The sequence below is a fragment of the Simochromis diagramma genome, unplaced genomic scaffold, assembly GCF_900408965.1.
Source record: "Simochromis diagramma unplaced genomic scaffold, fSimDia1.1 OVJJ01000501.1, whole genome shotgun sequence".
NCBI lineage: Eukaryota > Metazoa > Chordata > Actinopteri > Cichliformes > Cichlidae > Simochromis > Simochromis diagramma.
The window spans coordinates 4,613,580-4,638,433 of record NW_024387320.1 but is presented as its reverse complement, the minus strand read 5'-3'; the positions used below and the strand labels follow the sequence as shown (position 1 = coordinate 4,638,433).

Here is a 24,854-nt window from a genome sequence, read left to right as displayed (position 1 = left end):
CTTAGTACTGTCAAATGATGGTGTGGTGTGAAGTAGCTATAACCAAGACAGAAACAACACTTGATTCAACAGGTCATTTTAATTACAATCCTTTATTCAATTTTAAGATGTGGCACTTTGACAGTTTTTGCACACAAGGATGCAAGAATACACTCTGCATTAGGAAAAAAAGTTGGATCTGTGCTTTTGTTAATGTAAGAATTCTAATAAATATTTATACATATTAACAGTACATGAGAAATGGTGTGTATTATAAAAGCAAACTTCAGCAAGTAAAAATCAAGTAAACACAGCTCAGATGTGTAAACACAGCAGCACCACGATAAACCCGTCACATGCGTGGATCTGAAAAAGAAAGCAGTTTTCCTTCACGTGCTGCCGCAAAATCGAACACAACATTCCTATTTAAACCATTTTCCCCATCCATCATTTACTCACAAATGTTTAGCACTTAGCTTTTTGTCTCTTTTAAAAAAACAAAACTTCAAATCAACCCAGCAATAATCTCTTAATCTGCTTGTAAGTTTTTCCCAGCATTCCTCTCATTAGTTTCCTGAAGCACCTCTTCTTCTTCACTCCTTCATGTTCTTCCCATCTTTTCCAAACTTCCACCAGACCACCGTGAGGACGACAGCTGTCAGGAGGATCAGGCTGCTGGTTACGAGGTAAGCAATAGGCAGGAAATGGTTCTGACCTCCAAACCAGGTCACCGTTGTCAGCACCACTTCCTTTCTGCCTCGAAAATACTGCACGGGAAAGTCTGAAAGAGCAGGAGGTCAAGGCCAAAAATATCTGATCAAAGAGAAGCGTGTTTAAATTGAATAACAAAAGATGGAGGGAAAGTGCATTTGGGAGTTAAGATGCCTCTAACACAGTGAAAGGATACTGTAGGTTATATCGATGCTGTAATTGCCTGCTGGAAGCCCCTTCGTGAAGGGGTTGTCGTTTCGGAATAAGATTCCATAAAGTTTCTTGAAGTTGGGGAAAGCTGCCTCCCTCATCCATACAATGAAATCGTCATTGATAAAACCGTTGTTCATGGGATTGGAAGGATCGAGCTTGTACACGGGCTTCTGCCAGTATGGAGGTGGAGCCGTTCCTGTGGGGAAAACATTTTAAACGTGACACAAAATGATTTCTGAGGAAAGAAAAAAAAAAATTCCTTCTTTACCTTCAAACACTTCGGCTAGAGTCAAGTTGTCAGTCTTTGGGTTGCGGAACTTGATGTATTTGTCCGTGTACCACGTGAGGCCTTCCCGCATCAAAGGAACCTCACCTCTGCCGTTGGGATGATGATACCACAGGATGAAGGAGTCTGGGAAAACACATGCAAGTTAAGAGTGACAGGAAGGGTAGAGCAGCTAACTGATGCAGTGTGTTTTGAGTTGTGTTTACCGTTGAAGATGCTGTTGGCCACAGCGCCACAGGGAGCAATCGGGCGTCCGCTGGGATCTTTCAAAAATGGCTCACAATATGAACTTGGGTCCTAGGGAAGATGTGATATTTAATCAAGTCGAGCATTCAAGTAAAATTCAAGCTTCTTCAGCTTTAAACACTACAACGCATGTATGGTAGCTGAAGATTCATGCATGTGGTCCCGAAACACACTAAAATAAGGTCTGTTGTCATAGATTCAACTACCGAAGGTTAATTTTAACTCCGCCAACAACATGAAAGCGCTGCTTCCACTAATCACCCAGCATTATCAGGGGTGTGGCTCATCCGTACTTCTGTTTTTTTTAATCTTCACAAACCAAGTACAACAGATGACATGACTTAGCTTTAGTGACCATACAAGTCAAAGTTTCTGCATGATTAGTGTGGTCCTGTTTCTATAACGGCTCTTTGGGGCTGAACATCTCAGAGAAGCTGTGTTGTGGGAGGAGATGAGCATCTCCTAACGCTGCCCAGCCTCTTCTTTAACCTCTGGAGTTAGACGGATCCATCCCTTTATTCAGAACTGTCACTCCATGCATAAGGTGACCCAGCAGCGTTATGCATCACACTGGGGAGAAACTTCACGTAACTTAACATCTTATTTTGTCTCAGAGTCAAATGAAGTTGACCACTGAAATAAAACAGCAGGTACTGCCCAGTGCACGCTGTCAGTTTTATATACAGGCAGTACTCTTCACACCCAAAATAACTTCAACTTCTTTCAACTGCGCCCATCAAGATGCAGCTGATTTAAAAAAATAAAATAAAATAAAAGGAGAAATGATGTGCTTTCCCCCCACATAAACAAGTATGGAATTAATACTCTTAGAGTCCAAGAAGAAAACCACTGCTGACTAAAAAGAACACACATTTGCCAAAAGTCGTCTTGAAGATCCCCAGAACTTTTGGGAAAATACTCTGTGGACTGACGAGACAAAAGTTGAACTTTTTGGAAGGTTTGAGTCCCGTTACATCTGGTGTAAAACTAACACGTTTCATAAAAGATCACACCAACAGTCAAACATGGTGGTGGTTGCCTGCTGGTCTGCAGCTGCTTTGCTGCTTCAGGACAATGGTGAAATGCTGTAGTTGATGAAAACATGAATTCTGCTCTCTACCAGAAAACCCCGAAGGAGAATGTTCTGCGATCACTAAAGCTCCAGCGTACTTGGTTATGCAGCAGGACAATGATCCGAAACTTCCGCAAGTCACCTCTGAATGACTCCAGATACATTTAAATAAATGTTTTGGAGTGGCCTAATCAAAGTCCACACTTAAGGCATGACCTTAAACGGGTCATTCATGCTAGAAAACCCTCGAGTGAGGCCGAATCAAAACAATTCTGCAAAAAACAAGTGGTTCAAAATTCATCCAGTGATGTGAAACACTCAACGCCAGATACAAAAACTTGACTAGAGTTCCTGCTGCCAACGGTGGCGTCACCATTGATTAGGTTTAGGGGGCAATTACTTTTTCACAGATGATATTTGATCTGAAACATGCATGCGTGACAAATATGGAGAAAAATAAGATATGAGGAAGAGGGCAAATACTTATTTCTTGGCATTGTCAGCATTTCTGATGACATGACGATGATACCTTTAAATTTTTCTTCCTTCCAACCGTCTGCCCATCATCTCTGGAGTCCATGTATCTGCGAAGGTTCTGATGAAAGTTACGGAGTCCGTAATAGAAAAAGACATCTCCCTGGGACACACACACACACACACGCATTCACATCGTCAAGTGGATGAGTGTAGAACCACAAATCCTAAGATGAATTTAAGCTTTAAGCTTCAAAGCACAGACAACAAACGCAAGCACTGACAGTGGGGCCTGTTAGATACAGAGTGTGAGAGTAATAATCTTCACACGAGACCCACTTCCAAGCTGTTTCAGAGCTTTGTGCCATACTTATCGTGTGCTACTGAGGCCTCTGGAGTAAGATTATAAGTGGCCCTCAAGTTAGGATTATGTTGTCACTCTGTGCCGAGAGGTTCTTACCTTAAATGGTTTGTCAATCCTAAAATTGACTGTGCAGGTGCAGGGCTTGTTTGCGTTGCTCACATTTTTACGCATTTCAAAACACTCGTTGCAGGTTTCAGCCTCTGTGTAGTCCAGCTGAAAAGACGAGAGAGAGAGAGAGGGGAAAGTGCAGATAGTGAACTTGATCTTAAACTTTTTCAAACATAACCTTCGACCTTTCCTCATGTCGTCACACCCTGTTTTTATTGCACACAGAGGCATTGGGGCCTCTCTGACATGAACAAAGACAAATGCATAGCGCTCTTACGCCATCAAATTTCTAGAACTGAAAGTGAGTGTTTAGAAGCAAATGTGGTTTTCACTCACCTTCATTTCCTGGGTGTTCTGCACAGTGAGAAGCAGCCATACTCCCAACAGCAGACACATCAAAGCCATAAAGTAGAAAAAAGGCAGCACGGTGTTAGCAGTTAGCATTGGAGACCAGGCAGGTAACCGCTGCTGTTTGAAAGCAGAGTTGTCGGGTCTCCGAGCCAAGGGCCCGGGCTTGCCTTTCACCTTCCCCATGAGAGCGAGAGCTTTGGCTTCAGAAGAAGAACTTGATTGACAGCTGGAGACTCAAAAATTGCGTGTAAACCAGCCCTCCTCTTGTCTTCCTGTTTTTTATTTCAGCGATATCTCTCTGCACACACACTCACACACCCCTCTGCTTGCCAAGGGATTTTCCCAGCAGGCTTTGCATCGTGGGGGCGACCGTTGTGTCCTGTTACTTATTAACCGCAATTCTTTACTCAACTACCTCTTTCTGTTACTTCCAATTTACCACAAGATTGTGTACTTCCGTCCTACAACACACAGACAGAACAGCATTTTATATCGTCACTGGCTGCGGGAGATATCGGGGTGGTTCTGGGCCCCTTTGTATCTGTAGGATGCTGAATGGGGCTCCCCGGTGGTTTAAGTAAACTCATGACCTCACATTGTCAGTCGGGGGGACTTTCCAAGGTCAGAGTAAACAAAAAAAAAGGATGTGGCTTTAATTTGAAGTCTGTTTATTCATTCATCACACTCCCTGACATTGTGTTGGTCACAAAAGTGAACAAACAATGCCGTACATTTCACACAGGCTCTGGAAATATTAAAAGCTCGTGACAGGATCAGCACAAGGAATAGTGAAGACAAAGTCCCTTTAAATGTCAAGCAGTCAGTTAAAATAGTCCAATTTTGACTTTGTCTTCCTTACAGCGAGCCAAGACGCCACTCTCCAACAGCTTCATAAGATCCTGTTTGATCTGAAAAAAAGAGGCAAATATGAAGTGAAATTAAAAGGGAATGAAAAACTAAAAGATCCTCTCCAAAAAGATTACTCTGCAATGCAAATAGGGTTCAATATTGAATAACTTTTAGCTCCTTCTATCTAATATTGTAGGTTCTCCTTGAGGCGACAGTTGCTGGATTTGGTGCCATGTAAATGAAATCAAAATGAACTGAATTTCAATGTAAAGTCTTTTCTTACTATAATAATTGTAGCATATGCATATCTATATGTCAACTTGTACCACCTCACCTCTTTAACAGGTGCATCAATCTGAATGAAACTTTGCATAAACATCACTTATAACCAGGAGCATCTGTGACTTCTATTAGTTAACCAAAAGTATCAAATGCATCAGGTGAGAAGAGCAGACAACACAGCTATGGCTCTTCTGGAAGTTCCCCCACAGCCATTTTCTTGCTCCTTAACCCACGCTCTGTGCCACCTCCACAGTGTCATCAGCTTACAGCATACACCCAGTGCATTGCACACACAAAATAATGGAAGGTCAAAATATTAATTCAGGATAAATATTTAGGATATTTAAAATAATGGAAATATTTGAAACGATTCACATTTTAACGCTGTTTTTGCCGGAGACGGGAATTCTAGGAAAACAAAACTAAAGTCAAATTAGCCAGGCTTCAGAATCTACGACTAAACAAATATGTCCAGTTTTTAAAGGGTTAACCGCTGGAAAAGAGTCATAATGGTTTAAAACATCCCACGTTCATAAAGTATATGTTCAATTAAAAGATCTCCACTAATTTCTTCCTCCTTTCTTGTAGACAACAAGCCAAATCTAAAATAACAAAAGTGCATCACAAATAATTAAACTAATTTTCTTCATAATGTATTTTAAAAGTTAACTTTTACACAGGAGTGAAATATTTAAAGGTTTTTCTGTTTTAATGTTGATGATTATTACTTACAGATCATAAAAATCAGGAATCCAGTTATTCAAATTATTACAACATTTGATTTCAAATTTGAGTAATGTGCTGATACATAAAAATGTCACTTTTTGACATCAATATTTTTCCCAATCTTAGCATTTCTTTTTTTTTTTTTACTTAAAAAAAAAGACTAATTTTTTCAGGTGATCTCTTTTCTTTTTCTTTGTTAATTAACTAAAGAAATAAGTTTCCAATCTTAAGCGCAGCTTTACGGTGAGATCAGAGAAACGATGATCAGGGAAAATCTGCATGTTAATTATTATAAACAAAAGAAAAAGAAGCTCCAAGTCAAAGTGGAGTAACAGCAATAAAAACACATTTTTCTAGCCCAGCAGGGGGCAGTAGCTCACCTCAGGAATGTCCACCATCCTTCTGAGCTTCTGGTCCCTCCAGTTCCAGTCCAGAACCAGGTATCTCAATGCCTGCAAGCTCAAACCCTCTGGGGAACAAAATCAGAGTGAGAAGACTTCAAAAGCTTTGAAGTTAAACGAAAGAGGCCGATCACAAACACACACCTCTCTCAACGAGAGCGCTGATCCTCCCTGGTGTCCCCACTCCTATGTGGTAGATGCCTTTCTGCAGCAGCTTCACCTGCTCTTCTATCTATGCAAAATAAATGACACAGACAATCATTCTATGAAATCATTCACAGTTCACAATCTACACACCGCCTGTGATTAACAGTCATCTCCACTACCTTGATATGTTTCGCAAAAAGCTTCACAGCTTTGGCTTCACCCTTGAAACTAGTCAGCTGCCTGTGAATGACACAAACAAACATCATTCCCGTCACTTTAATTTGAAAGTGGTAACTGGAGAAACACGACAAACATCAGTGGTCTGTCACTTACTTAATGAGCTCGATGGTTCGGAGAGCAGAGCTGCAGACGACAAGCAGAACCACAGAACTTTTTTCCGTGTGCTGCTTTTGAATCTTTGCCCACTTGGGAGCAACTAAGAGGAAAACAGAGCAATTAAAGTGATGGGTGTTTATAAGTGGAATCTAATGGAAGACTTGGTCAAAGTTTGCAACGGCACTCACTCTGTTTTAGATAAGAAGAGAGGGTGTGTGTCAAGTCATTACTGGACAGGAAAAAGGAGTCTGGAGGATGGGAGAGGACACACTGATCTCTGTGAGTCAACATTTCAGCAGATATCGACTGAATGTGCAAGCTTAGGGTGATTTGCCTTGACTCACCCTGCACTTTGAGCTCCTCCTGCTCGATTACAGACTGCTTGTCTTTAAAGTACTGCGTAACCAGATCCTGCAGGTCAGCTGGACAGCCTGGTTTTGGCTCAGAGGTGGCCAAGACATCTGTTATTGTTTTCTTTTTCTAAAACAAAAACAAAACAAACAAACACACAAGTAAGAACCCCAGAAGCAGCCAAATGATAGCCCCACTTTAGCCAGTGCACACTGTTGTAGTTGATATTTGCAGCACCAGGTGTCGCCACTCCCACCTTTCTCTTTTTGGGGGGTTTAGCAGACTTTTCATCCTGAGTCTCCTTCCTTGGAGGGATCATCTGCTCGTTCTGTGACAACAGTACATGCAGAAAACACAATTCAGGCAATTTATGTTAATGAACATTTGAAATTCTAAATACAAATTAAATTAAAACCTAATAATCCTCCGAAGTAAAGAGCACATTTTATAATAAAATTTAAATGTGTCAAATTATATTATATTACATTAAAATTACATCAAAATGTCCAAATGCTAGGAAAAAAAATCAAAGGATTTCAATTTCTGTCATCAGTTACTATGATAATTGTTTTTAACACTCTGGTTTATTCACTGTCTCAAAGAATGGGGGTGTATGTATAAGTATGTGGTGGACATTTATTTTGAAGGTATTCTATTCATCTATCCTGACTTCTTTCTTCTTCCTTGCCAACGACTGTTGAAATGACCATTTGTGCCTGTGAACTGGTTGACTACAAAATGACAAGGACAGGCTCAGTCTTTTGCCCTATTAATATGATACAGTTTCTTACACACTTTATACTGTAAAAACATCAAATAGGCAGCCTTTGTAGAGAAAGGACATAACAACCTGCTCATTATTTTTCTTCTTCTTGGCTTTAGCAGGCTTCTCTGTTACAATCTTCCTCTTCTCTGGTTTTGTCTTTGTTTTTTCTGCTGGCTTTTTCTTTTGTTCCGTCCCCTCCTCCTCCACCTCAGATGCATCTGGGAAACAGAGGGAGAATTTCCTCATTAAACTGGCAAAAGAGCAAATGCGTCCACACCTCAAACTATATTTAGTTCAGGTGAGGAACAGGAGAGACACTGTCAGCAGAGTAAAATGGGCACATTTAATGCGAAGGATTTGCAAATTGCTCTTTACAAGTTTTGGTTTTATGGGTTAATTTGTAACTGTGCGCACTATGAAAAGAAGAAAATTGCTAAGAAGGGCCAACACCACGCTTGTTTAGTTTGATCCTTGGGCCAGTGATCTGCAAAGTGTGTTCAAGTCTTTGGGTTATTCATCAGGTGTGGCTGCGAGTGCACGTTTCAGTCAGAACTACACATCTAAATGCTACCTGAGGTAACAACAATGCAGCAGATCTCAAACAACGCATCTGGTTATATTTAGCATCCCTGTTGCTACCACTTCTCTGTGCATTCCTCACATCTCATGCTACGGGTCACGCTTAGATCTTTTGGCATTTCTGGTTTCTTGGTGAAAAGCCTTTAAAACAGCTGTTGGAGTGAAATCAGCAGTAAATCAGAGCATTTCCCTGCAGTGTCTATCCTAAATGTGCTGTTTTATCACACTGGTGCCATTGCACTTCTTCCTGTGGCTCTGTAAAATCGAAGACTTTTTTTGAGCCAAAGCTTTTACATGGCAGTGTTTCATTACTGAAAACTTCACATCGCTTGGACTGTGTGGATAATAAATAAGCACATGCTATCTCTGCCAAATCCTGATCATTACCATCAAAACTCCTTTTACCATTAACGTGAAAACGAGAACTCTGGTGTGTATGTAAGCTGACCTCAAAGTGATTTTTCATTGAACACTTTGTGGAACTATGGTCAGCATTTTCCAGCACTAACCAGTATATGTACTTGCATCTTGTCATCTTCTACTGGGTTCAAGGTGCTTCACATGTGTACAAAGGATTCAAAGGAAATAACAGAGCTTGCTGTCCGATGTATATTTTCTTTACTTGATATATACATTTATGTTGACTGTTCATTCTCTTCATTGCTGCTGGGAGGCTTTTATAATGAGGCATTTACAGAAAACACATTGAATTTGTTGCCAAGGTTACAGATTTTTAAGCATTACAACTTTTACCAATTCGGAGCTACAATGCTCTTTGAAGCTGAAATGAAAGAAGGGGCGTGTGGATATGCTCATATAATACGGCTGAGACACTTGAGCATGTCTCTGATCTGCCACAGCGGGTTTCTGCTCCGGGCCACGAGAACTGACAAAAGGCACACCGCACGCGAACAGTTGACCAAATTTTCTGCCTTGTTCTCTGATTTCCCATTTTACAATCAATTTTGCAGTGGTTACCATTAACTCCTTCCTCACTACTGTGTGTGTGTGTTTTAAATACAACTAAATATTTTCAAGGATCCTTTAAAAAGGAAACTCTACACGGCATCATTGATCCATCTTGCTCTCCCTTTCTCTCAAGGGTCTCTCTCAATCATTCAAACACCACACCCATTTACATGTTATCCCTCACAAGACCTTCATTCATCCTTGTTTTGTGCATTCATCTGTCCAGCAATGCACTCCTCCATCTGAAAGACCACTCCCACTATTAATGGACCAAGCCAATCATTCCCCACTCCTACTCTTCTTGGCTCTCATCCTGTTCTCACACTTGCACTGGACGGTTGTAAGGACAATGCCGGAGGATGAGGGGAAAGACAATTAAAGGCAAGGTTAATTACAGAGGCAAGGAAGCCTTTATGACAAGATGCTGGATGTAAATGGACCATAATTACAGCAAAATCCAGGCCTATATATGAAAAGGGGACGCTCTACCTGTCCCATAACAAGTAAGTGCTTTACTTCCTTTTGGTACAGCTAACAGCAATCTGAATCTGGCACTGGGTTAGTTAGGAGGGGGACTGGAAGTACACTAGCTTGTGGTCACCTGAGACTGGTTTGTATCTCTTCCTGGCTTCATGTCTAAGGTGAATGTAATAACTACTGAGCCCTAAAGCACGGCAGCTAAACTGAGCTACAAAACACACCATTGAAACCAGCTGCAGCTTAAGTAGGTCCCCCTTGTGCCACTGAAATACCCCCGATCCACCGAGGCATGGATACCATAAGACCTCTGATAATGTCCTCAAGTATCAGCTGCCAGGACTTTAGCAGAAGATCCTTGTAAGTACTAGGACAGAGCCTCAAGATGGTGTGATCGAACTGAGATCTGAGGGATGTGGAAGCTGAGTCAACTTCTTGAATTCTTTGTTATGTCAAAACAAACAGGATATACTGTCACCATGAAGACTAGTTCATGGCCTACAATTTTCATGTGGGAGATGTATGTCAAAGTAACATGACCCAAGGTCTTCAGCAAAACATCACATAGATCATTATATTGTTCAAATCTGACACTTGCATGTCCACGTAAAGCAACTGAGGTGGTTGGTGACAGCCAACAAGAGTACTCTGTGCATTCTGTGGGTGAAAACTATGATGCTCTGCGTGACCTTTATATCACAGCCAGCCTTCTCTTCCTACGCATATTTTGAAACCTTGAGCCTCTGTCGTCAGTTCAGCAGTCATCTTTTCTTGTATTAATTTTGGTAGCACTTGTGGAGATGCCCTGACCGTGTTTTCAATAATTTTGTCGCTGGTCAAAGTCATTCAGAAAATTATGCGTGCATATTTGTTTCTGCTTCAGGAACTGAAGATGAACATTTTCAAACTTGTCAAGCATTTTAATGTGCAACGTCATTTTGTTCATCTTGTGAAAACAAATCTTGCAATTATATTGCTTTTCAATTGCTATTATTTCCGAATATTTGCACCATCCACAAACAGGATTTATGTGCTTAAATTTACTTAAAAAATGTAGCTACTTATTATCGATGCTAGAAGTTAACCAAACCCATAAATGAGCAAAATAGTTCTGACATATTCATGAAAAAAAAAAAACCTACACAAAAAACTAAAAAGAAAAAACAATTTCCTAATCCAACAAACATTAGTATTTACAAAAAGCCAACCATGCAGTAATTTCTGTTCTGGCTCATCCTGTGCTTTTAACATTTTCTCTCTCTCTCGTATTTATCGCTTTAACATTTTTTTTCTTTCGCATGATGACATTTCTACATTTCAATTCATCCTTAATGAAATGCAAGATGAAGTATGACAGCTAACACAAGGGCATGTTGAGGTTGTTATCAGAAAGTTGAAAATTAGCTAGCTTCTCAGAGTGTTTAGGTAATATTTCCCATCTTTATAGTGCACTGGTTTTCACAGACTACACTAAAAAAAACTTAATTCAGTACCTTAACTCTTTCCCCCTTTGAATGCTTACTATAGGTAACCCTTATTTCTCTTTTTTAAACTGAGCTGTTTCTGTCATATTTCAGGCCTGCTTTCAGAACAAAATGACTGGGTGTGTATCAAAATTTAGTGAGGGTGATCTCTGACTATACAGTTTATTAGGGATACCCTTGGAAAAACCTGGAACCTGTTCCAATAGTTGTCAAACAAGGTCTTTATTGATATACATTGAGGTGTCAAAACTTGTCATTTACGGTGCAGATGAGGTCGTCAAATGTTAGGAAAGAGTTAGGAGTAATATTGAATTCATAGATTGTTTCCAAATGAAACAACTTAGAAAAAGATGTCGGACATAAAATTTAGTGGTCTACATAAATTAATTTCATGGTCACATGAAATTCTTAAACTCAGTTCAAGAAAAGATCCCGGAAAGGAATATATACCTCAAGTGAACTCAGTGAATGAAGGGAGGCTGTGAGGCCACTTCCATCTACACCAGATCAGTACAAAAATGATTATTGAATATAAAACTTCCTATAAAATGAGTGAGGAGGAAAAAAACCCCTCTCAGTCTCAATCATCATCTGAAAGAGGTAATTATCTTGAGGAACCCCCAACGCTCAATTGCCTTCTTGCCACAGTCAAACAATATGGCGGAGTAACGATTAAAACGCATGCTTTCAGATGAATGGAGCACAGTAAGGTTACAGCTCACATAACCAGAGATCAGTGAAAGCTAATGCCTGTGGAGCAGAATCACATGCAGGGGAAATGGGGCTGCCTGGTAATCTTTAACGCCCGATCAATATGGATGACTGGTCTTAAAGGGTGGTCAATGGCGCTGGCTGGATGTAATGAGGATCAATTGACTAGCTCCAGGAAACAGTTGATTGTTTCAATTCCAGACAAATGGCAGCCAGAATTACTGTTACTCGAGTAAAGCACCCCGCCAACAGAACTGCATAAAACTGAGTTGGCCATGAACCCAGAAATGCTCAGTTTTTATATGTTTGAATAAAAACAGCACTTTGGATTATGAAGAGGGATCAGACAAAGTATTTACTCTTTTCACCATACTCCAAACCCAATACTTCCATTACACAGTAGAACTTCCATCCCACCACCAAAGACACTTTGGGGCAATTTTCTTGTAATGTTCATGTTTCTATAAAAACAATAAGACACTTTCCATGAAATCAATTCGGGACATGTTGAAGTGATCAATAAGTTATTTCAAGGCTGCTTGTTAGGTGTTGGGAGTTGTGTGGTTCGGTGGGTGAGCGGGCACAGCAGTTATTGGTTTTGAAAGCCAACAACTTCCTCTTTAAAGCCACAATTTAAATATATGTTACCATTAAATCAATGGGGACTTTAGACAGAAGGCTAAAAATGAAGTGGACTGGTCAAAGACAGCAAATACCGAACAGGGACTGGTGTTCTGCCTCAAACACTTATGGCCTGTTCAATCAGTGCATTATCCCAACACTCGAACGTTTGGGTACACGCTGACATTTTGTTTGCAAGTAAAAGATTGGATTGTAGAACTAACTAAAACATGTGGACATATGTCTCGAAGGGGTTTGTTAGTACATTTAACCTTTTGTCAGTGGCAGGAATTAAATATCGCCAGGAGGAGCAGTAATGGGTGCACAGTGAGGTTGACAAAGATAAATTCTCCAGAAATTTTTACAGTTGTTTAGGTCTACAAAGCAAGACATGCTTCACAACCCCCCCCCCCCCACACACACACACTAGCTCACGAAATCTGGATCAGTAAATGAAAGAACAGCTACACACACACACACACACACAATCTGGTATTTATTGCCTTCAGAGGGAACAGATGTTCACCAGCATTCAAGGCAGCTCGACTTGACCTTTACATAAAACCAGCCTTAATGTTAAGAGAACTCGGTCACCAGTATGTGGGATATGTGTGTTTGTGTGTGTAGGAACGATCACTGTCATGTCTTATCTGACTCAATTACAGAAAAAAAAAAATCAAGTGTCTAATTCATTAAAGAGTCTTTACTCTGACCTCTACTGTCTCTTGTCCTAGAAGAGTGGTCAGTCATGAAAAATGTTTAATTACCTCATGTCAGCGAGGCTTCATTTTCAGTGCTAGCAATTGACTGACTGATCTGTGTAGTTTAATGTTCAAAGTTATTCTGAAAGACCAACGTGCACGTGTTTCAGTGAAGCCAGTCCTGGCTGGCAGAGAGTGATTGTAGCTCCAGAGGACATTGCTAATCAGAGATAGGAAGGGTATGTAAATAAGGCAAAGCTTTTAAGCTTTTACGAGAACCAAATGAGAAAACCTCTTTTGAACCAGGACCACATACTGCAACCTATACTGGTACTGTACTTAGTTAAAAATCATCTATTGCTTCTAGATACCTCAGTGGCCGGTATCACAAGGGCGATCTTTACATTTATTCGATATTAATAATCACCATATATATTAATAAAATACTGATTCGGTGCACGAGGAATCTAGCATCTGATCTCAGAATGAGGGTAGGGGGCTGTCTGTCTGTCTGAACAATCCTGCACTACCACAGAGTCTCGTTGAACAAAAATGACTCCAGAAGGACACAGTTTACGTCACAACTAAATAATGTACACTGTATTTTATGAAACCACTGGCTACTAAATGGCTGTTGTTTTGCTCTCCGCAATTATGGTTACCATTTGATTTATTGATCGTTTACTGTTATGTAAGAAGACCACCCACAAAAGCTAAACCATAAAACAACACAACTCAAAACAACGATTTGGAAAGAAGACTAACACCATTAACATTATTTAGGATAGTAAGTGTAAAATGTGAACTCACAGCACAGTGCTGCATTACCTCATGGCCCTAGAAGGGTCTACTACACTCTCTCACTTTAGTTGACCAGCATCACAATAATTAAACTGACTTAAATACAGTCAGATAGGTATGTGATATCAAATGGCACAAAATGTATATAAAAGTGAAGAACTATGATAAGGCTTATGTCCAAAAGCATTTTAAATTAACAGTAATTCAAATCAGTCACAAAACAAAACATTAAACGCCCTTCATGCTTAAAACATTTAGCATATGTAGCCTAACCACACTCATAATCATAAAGCACAACAGTTGCATTACTTGTGACGAAACTGATTTACAGACTCTTCAGCACTCCGCACCCCTCCATCTAGCTGGCTTGCAAAATGTATAATTTCTCAGTTATACCACTCTTGAAGTACTGTGCTCTAGCCAAAACACACATCAACCATACCGAATATGAATTATAGAGTGCTGTGCCAGCTTGACCCTGAAAACTGAAGGCCAAAGAGGACTCCAGCACTCAGACTGATCCAGCCTCCCATGACAGGTGGATATAAAATGGATGTGAGCTAACTGGTGAGAGTGAGCAGCTGAAGCAAGAGCGTCAAAATTAAATTACCCGGGGGCCACGGACCAGGTTGTATTGCCAAAAACTGTAGCCATGTAGGGTTCCATTATAAAAGAGCTGTCTGTAAAACTAGCTGCTCAATATGACTGTGCAGGGTAAAAATGGATGTTTTTAACTGTGACCACTAAAGCAACTTAAGTTAAGAGTCACCAGCCAGAGAAAAGGTTAGAGAACAGACAATTTGTTGCTTCTCATGCAGCACTCATCCTCGGTCTGGGTAACAAACCCCTCTTCATATACAGAAATGGGGCAGTAATGAATCTTAACACCGAAAACCATATTTTTAATCCAACAAACAAATACCTGTGACTTTTACTGAAAAATGATCAGGGTACAGGCATGGGACAGACATGACAAATTGCCTCCAGATAAATGGAAAGAAGATGAATGTCCAGAATCTCAAGAGATGTGCTAAAAAAAAAAAAAAAAACTAAACTGTGTGTCTGAAATAAAGTTAAAGCAGTCCACTCAAAGCTTCATTAAAAGTGGCATATATGTGACAAACCTCACCCTTAAGGAATTTTTAACACATGAATGGAACATGCTTTCGCTCATTTTCCTTCTCGCCTCGGCAAGGTAATGTCTAGAACAGTCCAGGGCTGCGCCGCATGTGTGAATGCAGCTCTAGTTTGGAGGCCAATTACACAGCTGGTTGGATAATACCAAGGAACAGGTGAACGGTCATTATTTTTGGTCTGTGGACAAATTAGCTGCAAAGATACTGCCTGTATCTGCCTGTGACCACTTGTGGCCAGGACAAGGTGTTGTGAATAAGATTAATTTTAGGAAATGGTACTGGTCTATTGTGAGGGCAGCCAGTGCCCTCTTGGGTAGAAAGGAGCGGGCAGGAGGGGTGCAGGCATGTTGCCCCCGGTGGTGTTCGGATAAACAAACAGAGGCACAGCCACATGTGAGGCTGCCAACTTGCCTGCCAGTGGACTGTCCTCAACAGGGCAGACCTGGCAACCATTATTAAGGCTGACTTTGGCTCTGAGCCACAACTGAAGTACCGAGGCATTTTCACATGCCTGGCATTGTGTGCGAGTGTGCTTAGACATCAGTAAGCATGTGCTGGTCTAGACACTGTGTGGGCACTAAAGAAAGCACAGCCTGGCTCGTGTCCGTGTGTGTGTAAGTGTGTGTAAGTGTGTGTGTGTGTGTGTGTGTGTGTGTGTGTGTGTGTGTGTGTGTGTGTGTGTGTGTGTGTGTGAGTGAAAGCAAGAGAGAGAGAGAGCAAGAGAGAGCAAGTGAGGCGTTCCGGCCCCATCGCTATTAATCAATTGAGTGCCAAGGGCAAGGAAACAGCAGCACGTGTCATGACTCGACTTGCACACATTAAAAGCACCGTCGGACGGGACGGCAAAAGGAACAAGAAATATGTTAATGCTCATGTCCAAGGAACACAGACCCCAGGCCATCATAGAAAATATGTGCCAAAGCTCACTAACTCACATCAGACCCTCTGCATTTATCTGAACCTATTCAAGATGAGTTATAAACTTTCCCTTTAGTGCACAAACTCAATTCCTTCCATCATTCAAATCTGGGCCTCAGGACAAATAATATCAAATTATAATAGGATATGATAACTTTGTAGTCATGTTTATTGCAGCACTCAGCTTTCCAATTTTTATCTACACTCCCAAACAGCTGTGCTGAGGTTTTATTGTCCTTTTCTGTAGCTAAATGTCAAGGGAAGTACAAAAGAAATGCATCGACAGACCAGACAGCTTCATCTGTCTTCCTAATTGATACAGAGAAGGTATCAAGAGGAGGGGGGAGAGTTTGAGATTGTCACTCACTCTGTTTCCAGACCAAGGGCAAGAGAAAATACTTCAATGTGGACACCTTCCTTTAAGTGAGCCAGCACTCTCACAGTGATTTAGTATCTGAAAGATGTTATTGGCTAAAGTCTGAACTAGTTAAAGGTTGTCTTTTTTTCTGTTTGGTTTGTTTCTTCTTGCACAATGTTTGTCTCTTATGTACCAGTGCTCACCTTGTTTAGAGCCTCAAAGTTGCTCTCGGGCCTTGATGAAAACAAGCAGATGCTGCCTGTCTGTGTGCTTGTGTAAGAGCAAGAGCTACTGAGAAAAATAAAGACTCTTACTGCTTTTCTGTTCAGTATCAGACTTTCTAACATGCGCCAACGAAATATATGAGAAGGTATAGCTGTCTTCAAACAGACATACTGAACCCCCCCCCCAAAAAAAATAAATCTGTGGGCACTTTAAATTTTTAAATACTTTTTCCTCAAAACACAAGGCCCTTCAGTTACTAATCTAAAAAGGAAAGGACCAAATACTATAGAATAAGGACTGTTCTTGCCCACAGGGAGAACTTGGGCCTGAAATGCAGAGCTGAAGAGTAGCGAGATGACATCATCTTTCACTAATATGAACCTGATTGCTTTCTGTGTCTCGGGTGAGAACATACAGAAAGTTGGCCGGCAAACAATGTTTAACTTATGTGATTAGCTTTAATAACACACACGCGCACACACGGATGCGCACACACACAGTATCTAGATATATGGTCAGTAATCACTGTCCTACTTTATGGAAACATTTAGTCCATTTTATCAGCCAAACTAACAGCAGTTGCTGTAAATGTGCTAAGAGTAAGACTATGAGATGACATAAGCTGCACGCAAAGTAATGCCAGGCGCATGCCTATCTATTTCAGTAACACTAACTGTTATGACAAGAGACCCCTTTGACTTTGGATTAGCTCATCAAAGCTTATGTGATCTGCATCACTTACAAAAGCCACACAATAACCACTTGTACTGTAAAAACAACTCATGACCTTGTTTAACTTCTTTCATGCCAAGCATATACTTTTCTTTTTCACCAATGTTCAGCTGTCACCTCCAATCATTTCCTATTTCTCAGCTTTTCCAGCTCCACGACAGACTTCACATACCCCATTGGTAAAAGCAGCAACATTTCTTCCCATCTTCGAGGTTATATAAAGAAATACCTAAACGGCTGTCTTTTAACCTAACCAGGCTCTGATAATCATAATTGAAAAGGACAATATGCCAGAGAAGAGAGAGAGGTGGAAGGGAAGACACACAAGAGAAGGCCTGTCCTGTGATGACTTGCTGTTTCTGCTCAGCATTTTGGAGGGGGAACTACAGGTAGGATGATTTACTTCATATTGGATTTGCATTTATTTTGTAGTTCACTCTAGCTCTTGTGAACTCATGAGAAGAAACTGAAATTAAAGCCACTGTTCTTCTGCTGTGTTTGTTGAACCAGGCAAGGGATGAGGTAATTCCTGTTTTGAAATCAGAGCAGACAGATTCAGGTCTACTGAGGACCCACTATGGTTTCAGCAGACAGAAGATGGTGCTTCATGCCCTGCGGAGAGACTCCCTCTGGGCCCAGCAGGACCACTTACAGGATGTGTATGAAAGACCTAATGCTGAGGTACTAACTGCCAACAGAAAGAAAGTAGACACCATCTGGAGGAGATAATCAAATTTAATGAGATGGATGCATTACTGTCTGACAAAAGAGTGTCTATTACTGCTGCATCATTGCACACATTTGTTAAATTGCAGTACAGGTGTTGCATGTTTTGAATCCATCCTTCTGCCATGGTTACAAATCTGTAAGTGAGCACCTTTTCAATTAATTTCTACCACAGCAAAGTGGACTGGGTGGCAGCAAAAATCTTGGAAGAAGCTCATCAAAAATGCCTACTATTATAATGTGGGCAGAATAATTCTTGTTGCTTTTACATAATAACAGCTTTACTCATCAGATTTACATACTATGTTGCATTTTGTAAGCACGGATGATTGTCTTGTGGATTCGGTCTTGGTTTCAGAACGGCAACAGGAGAGAGCTTTCTCCCTGTGGTTAACTCTCAGCAAGTCAAGGTAAACTAAAGTTTTACTCTTCATGCCCATTTTGTTTTTCCTTCCCCCCCCCTCTTAGCTCAAACACTTGGTGGAAGCCCACGAGCATTCCTCAAAACAGATGATGAAGCAGCTTCAGGAGGTTACCCTCTCTCACTCTGAGGCTCTGCACAGGCTGGAGGAACAAGAGAAAAGCCACAGGGCTTTGATCCACAAGAGCAACAGCCTTACCACTCTGCTGAAGCAGGACAGAGAGAGGTTTGTGCTGCACAAACCTCTCTCTGTCACATGTAAATGTATGCCCAAGCAAAGAAAACACTGATATTTTATATTTATACTCCCATGCTGGCCTATATTGAGGCTAGGCTTATAAAAATATCCACCAATTCCTTTCAGGAAGGGAATGTTACAGCAAGCTAGGAAAGGCTAAGGGATTAAAGTATTTCAGTACATTGGAATAAGACCTGATGGGACGGACCTGAGCTCTGATGTACACTTGTGAAGGCTTAAATTCTTTTAGTCTATGTTGGTCTGTAAAGCTCTTCATGGCAGAGCGAGTGGCTGCTCCATCTCAGCATTTATATATACACACATATGACCTTAAGACAGTACTTAGGAGTTACTCCACTCAGACACAGTCCATTACGTTCTGGACTTGGTTAGACTTTGTGGCCAACCTGGCTCAGCTCACTCCCCCTTGTAAACACATAAACATGCACTCACTTGCAATTACATGTAGAGGCTAAATTGGCGCTCTCATGTCCCATTCAACAGCACAACACAGTATAGGCTAAAGGTTTCTTCTAAACTAAGGAAATGTGCTGAGGGTTTGTTGGTGGGTAGAAATGTTCCCTTACCAAATAGAGACCGTATTTAGATGTGGCCTACGGGTGAAGCTAGGTCTAACATAAAGGTGGTGACTGGTTCTCCTATGCAATTTAAAGGTCGTTTTGTCGAAGTTCCCGGTTGTCTTGGTTCATGTACCTCCAGCGTCCACTCTGTAATCTAGCTATGTAGAGACTGGACCCGCACTGGGCTTGCAGCCTTGGAAGGAGACTAGTTGTCTGCTTCTGCATGCCAAACTGAAAAAAGGCTTTTACTGATCCACCACAGGCATATATGCAATTAAAGACCAAAAATAGTCATACCAGTAGAGTGATTAAGTTCACTAGAATTCTCTCTCTTCAAATACAATGTGGAAAGCTAAAAACATATTCACTTAAAGAGTATGTGGTTCATCTTGGCCTAATGATGATTAATACATGAGTACATGGCATGTCTGTGGTGTGTCTGTTGCCCCGTGTGACGCATTTATTCCTGAGTGTTCATAACATACAGGTTCTTTCATCTCTTTGCCCGCTCTCCTTTCTAAATATCTAAAACATCATTCTTTATTAAATAATCTAAAGCATAATCCGACTGAACACACACCTACGCTGTCTTAAAAGAATGATCTTAAAAGAAGAAGACCATAAAAAGGAGCAAAATCTAGCTGCCTCTCCAGTGAGTCCCTCGCGCCCTGGTCAAGTCTCCAAATTCCACTGTCATGGGGAGCAGCTAGTGCTTGTAGTCCTTGTTCTGATCTGCAGCCTCTGTGAGACGGTGGAGCTTGAGCTCATTCATCTGCAGGATCAGACTCTGGAGAAGTAGGCGAATGATGGTGGAGGGCCACGACAACAGTGAGACGGGTCAGCAAGCCAGTTGGCAGGGAATGACGTGATGGAAATTATGAGTCTGAATCACCAAATGTTCTTGGCCAGGAATTAAAATACCTGGATACACTGTCCAACTAAAGTCTGTGTGGGAAACACTGGTTATTGTCTGGTTCACTTCCTACCCTTGCTTTTAGGCTCTATTTGTCAGTTAAAAGAATACTTAACCGTTTTGATAATCGGTTAAGTGTTTCAGTCTGCTTTTAGGCTAAATGCTAAAATCTACCTTGTAAAATCTTCTTGTTTGTAGCATTTTACAGCATCAAAATTTGCTCTACTCTTGAATCCCAGTGGTGAATCACATCGGATAGAGCCAGATATTTGATTTAACACAGATTTTATGCTGGTTCTTGACGCAACCCTGCCATTTATCCAGGCACTAGGAGAACACCAGTTTCAGACTCCCTGAGGATGGGTTTTCTGTCTCTGGCTGGTCTCAAACTAGGGATGTTTAACGTGCTGGGTATCTGTCCAACTGCTGAATTATGTATTCCAAAGATATAGTTTGTGTAAAGTGCACAGGTTTCTATTGCCCTTCCTTGCATTCCTGACTGCACTTCAGCTTCTTTGAGTTTGGCTTAAATAGGTTTGAGCTGAGTTAAATCTTGCATTTATCCCCTGGGTAAACAACATAAGGCACATGGTGATACGCTTGTCCCTTTCATCTCTTTCCCAGTCCAGTCTTTTTTTTCTTTGCTTCTTGCTTTGCAGATGCCTAAATATTTAAACGAGAATTTCCACTCTTACTTCAAATCCTCTTCAACTATCTTTCAATCTCACTCTGTTTCTTCTCAAAGTATATGCTCCAGGCCAAGAAAACCACACGGCCTGGCTAAAAATCGGCACCCCTCACTTTTTTTCCCCCCTCGTTTCCCTGGAAAAGTAGCTCCACCAGGTGCCATATGCTCAACAGATGACTTGTTTTAGCCATAATTTAATACAGAAGATTCAACACACATCGTATCACCACTTTGCGCAACAGTATGTGTCAAAGGACGATTACATCTTCACGTCACTATGCCATTGCAGCAATCTGGCTGTTCCAACCTCAGCTATCAGAACATGCTTTAAGACTGTGCGTATTTTCTATGGTTTATTACTGGGCTGACAGCATCTCAGCATTAACCGCACACACATGTTCAACATACAAGGGACATCAATGCTCTCATCTGTCCATTTCAGTTCAGAATCACAAACTCTTCATAGACTTTACCCAAAACCCACAAAGCACTCTTAGAGCTATCATGTTTTCACTTTACAACTGATGTGGCTTTCTCATCAATACATCATCAGTGAGCACTACAGATGCAGGAAAGGAATGCACATGATCTAAAAAGGATTATTTAAAACAGCCCTATGAGGCTGTACACTTTAGTCCTTTGGGTTAAATTCTCAAGTTAGCTAAAATACTTTCATCCTAACATGTTCATGTCATATGCTCAAAGGGACAATGTATACATATAACTGTTCCATGTTTATCACCTTAGATTAGGGTGTTAGCTTATATTGTTTGCCAATTAGCACTACAGCCCCCCCCCGCTATTTCTTTTCCTGTGTTGAAATGCCAAAGGAGGAGGAGACTAACCAGACGGGAGAGCTGAACAGCGTAACTCTGTCAAATTAGCATATCAACAAGAATTACGTCAACCTGAGTATCTGGTACAGTTTTGGTTTTCTTCCTTCATTCTTTGTTTTTCTAATCATTTAGTCCATTTTAGCATCATAATAACATCCGTTACAAAGTGAAAACTGTGGCCTCGGGTTTAAAGACGCTGATGTGTTTTGCAGCTGCAGCACACTCAGCTGCAAACTGTTTAAGTGAGTACTGGGAGTCCTCCTGGGATAGTGGCTCTTTATCACCTGCCCGATGCCTTCCTTCCTCGCAGCTTCTATGCCTTCAAATCTGGCTACAAAATATACAAAAAGTAATAGAGGCAAGATCAAGCCTAGGCCAAAGTTCAACACACACAATAAACAGGTCCAAATTATTGCCAAGAAAGTAAACACGTCTTTCAGTTCAAGGGTTGAGGCAATGTATAGCAAGGAGAGGCAAACCCTGGTTTTCTCTGTGGAAAGCCCTGCAGAAACCCTTGGGGAATCTGCATTGCTAGTCTACATACCACATGTAGACTTATTTAGTAAACTCAAGGCTCCTCAGTGCAACAAAAACCGCAGGAGGGTAAAACATTGGTCTGCTGCACTACAGCCTAGATGAAACCAGCATTCAGCCTAAAACTGAGGCTCAACTATCAGTCTCAACCCCTTTTTCAGGACTCTGGCAGAGAAAATAAAAGGCAGGCAGGAAGGGTGATATCCATGTAATTGGCACACACTGTCCAGTCCCTTTTCTTAAACAGCTTGACTCCAGACGGTGAAACTGTGATCCCATTAGCGCTAGCATCAGAGCAGAGCCTTGATGCCCAGTCAAAACAATGCATCTTAGCTGGTTAATCCAGCATCAGCCTCATGTGTAAAATGTCTGTAGACAATGGAGTTGTTTGATAAATTACTATTAAACACAACTGGAAAGGAACTGAATAGCCTCTTCTGTTTTTAATTTTATTAATTTAACACTGGCTAAAATGTAATTGCACTGGCTGCCAACTCAACACAAAGACTTTAAGTTTTCACAAAGAGGAGAAGAGGAATATTTGTATTTCACATTTGCTTTCAAGCCAAGTTTTTCAGGTCATAATGAAAACTCTTTAACTAATGAGGTATTGTATTACAAAACATTTTCAGAACTTCATATCACATACATGCAACAGATGTGCTGTTGCAAATGAGACCCGCGGCAATCCTTGTATAACGTTTTATAGTTGTACGAAGAACTGAAAATGTTATTCCTGTATTACCTGAATTACTAGAGAACCAAGAGAAAAGCAACACAATAAACACGGCTGTGCCAAAGCAGAAACCCGCAGATGTTCTGTTCGTCCCTCACTCAAACGCATTCGCCATCTGCCTGCTCAGCCAATGAAGTGTCAGAAGATGTTCATAAATTATCAGGATCTGGCAGTGAATCAACTCAGAGAAGAAGCACTGCCCCGATCACAAGCTGTTGGGCCCATTTATTAGCTATAGTGAGCAGATGAGGTCAGTTTAGTCATACTTTCAATTTTATTAAACATTTAGATAAATGAAGGGAAGAAAGCCAACACCGACTGACTAAGCAGCTGCTTTTCTTTCTGTACTTTCAATGTGCCATTTATATGAGCGCTCTTAGAAAAAAGAAGGATTTGTCAAATGTGACAGCCTTAAAAAAGAAGAAAAAGAAAATTATACCTCTGCATGAAAATAGGAGCTAAGAAAACAGAGGAGAGTGCTACACTCGGATAAGAGACATATTACATATCGGCATTTCTTGTGTGTGTGTGTGTGTGTGTGTGTGTGTGTGTGTGTGTGTGTGTGTGTGTGTGTGTGTGTGTGTGTGTGTGCGTGCGCGCGCTCTTTTAACCCCGAAATATGAGTTTTCAAGAACTGGATGAAATGCCAACTCCTCCTCTATGTAAAAGAGGACCTCATGAACTCTGATATAGGAGTTGGTATGTGCATAGATATTCAAAGGAATGAGGAGGATCTCTCTCACACAAGAGAAATATCTCAAATCTCTCTTTCCTGGCAAAATAATTATAAAGGTCATGGCAAAAAGAAAGTTTGAATCTTATAGTATTTAGTATATAATACAGTATAAGTATATAATTAAGATAGTGTCACTGTCTTCCATGGAGGTAGAAGTAGTTGAAATGGTTTTACTGATAAAAATGCAAAACACAAGCAATGCAACTTGGCCTGGCTTTTGATCATTTCAATATTACTTTGATCAAAAGTTAAAGGTTCTTTTAAGTGTTGTAATTTCCAAAGCATATCAAAGCATAAAAGGCCCCTTTTGATAGTGAACATATTCTAAGATGGCAAAGGTACCTTAATTAGCCAATAATAAATCATCATATGTGCCTAGACTTGTAATCAACCAAATCCTGTGACTCCACTTTGGGTATCCTCCCAGTTGGGCAAGATCTGTTTTTCACTAAGGGGCTTCAAGTAAGGTGTGAAGTTTTAAAACTTGGAAAATTGACTTTAAACTTTAACTTTCTGCATTTTGGTTATCAGATTCTTTTCATTTCATTTGGGTTAAAGGAAAATAACTGTAAATCTCAGACCCAGAAATAAAGCAAAAAACAACAAGGCCGTGTGTGTCTTAGGTGGCTACTTCATGGAATTTTTTTAAATTAAAATTCTGCTTGTGTCGCGTTAATTACTAGGGGTGGGTTTTTATAATCGATTTAGCGATTAAAATCGATTCTGGCTTGGATAACCTAAAATCGATTCATTAAAATCCTGAATCGATTTTTTAATATACATTTATTTTGCCCGAAATGCCAGAATCCCAGGTGAAAGCTCACAAAATTTCAACAACCACCAAACAGCTAAGACAGTAAATGAGAGCAGGTACACGGCTTCTGCACAAAGACGTAAACACACAGCGCAGACCCGCGGATCAGAATCAGTGAGATGTCGCCTTTCTCAGCTGACGGTCGGGGCTGAAAGCCGACAGCTCGCTGATTCTGATCCGCGGGTCCGCGCTGTGTGTTTACGCCCTTTTTGCGCTGATTCTAAAGCTGTTAGTTTGATGTCTCTCCAAACAATACT

At 40.8% G+C, this 24,854-nt stretch overlaps 2 protein-coding genes across 2 annotated transcripts in view; both read right to left on the bottom strand.

Annotated features, from left to right (window-relative positions):
• Window positions 1-64: 64 nt before the first annotated feature.
• Window positions 65-4,331, bottom strand: tmem30c (transmembrane protein 30C). The gene is made up of 7 exons (XM_040005376.1): window positions 3,790-4,331; window positions 3,442-3,558; window positions 3,037-3,144; window positions 1,396-1,486; window positions 1,172-1,315; window positions 887-1,099; window positions 65-760 (listed from the first exon to the last, which is right to left on the bottom strand). The coding sequence occupies exons 1-7, from the start codon at window positions 3,985-3,987 to the stop codon at window positions 573-575; spliced, it is 1,059 nt and encodes a 352-aa protein (XP_039861310.1). The 5' UTR covers window positions 3,988-4,331; the 3' UTR covers window positions 65-572.
• A 124-nt stretch (window positions 4,332-4,455) lies between these two features.
• Window positions 4,456-24,854, bottom strand: part of cmss1 (cms1 ribosomal small subunit homolog) — a 30,047-nt gene continuing 9,648 nt past the window's right edge. The window contains exons 2-10 of the mRNA XM_040005377.1: window positions 7,747-7,880; window positions 7,153-7,224; window positions 6,890-7,025; window positions 6,734-6,793; window positions 6,543-6,645; window positions 6,389-6,449; window positions 6,207-6,294; window positions 6,042-6,130; window positions 4,456-4,712 (exon numbers count right to left, since the gene is read on the bottom strand). Coding sequence (XP_039861311.1) covers window positions 4,629-4,712; window positions 6,042-6,130; window positions 6,207-6,294; window positions 6,389-6,449; window positions 6,543-6,645; window positions 6,734-6,793; window positions 6,890-7,025; window positions 7,153-7,224; window positions 7,747-7,880 — 827 coding nt within the window. The 3' untranslated portion in view covers window positions 4,456-4,628. The remainder of the gene's footprint in view (window positions 4,713-6,041; window positions 6,131-6,206; window positions 6,295-6,388; window positions 6,450-6,542; window positions 6,646-6,733; window positions 6,794-6,889; window positions 7,026-7,152; window positions 7,225-7,746; window positions 7,881-24,854) is intronic.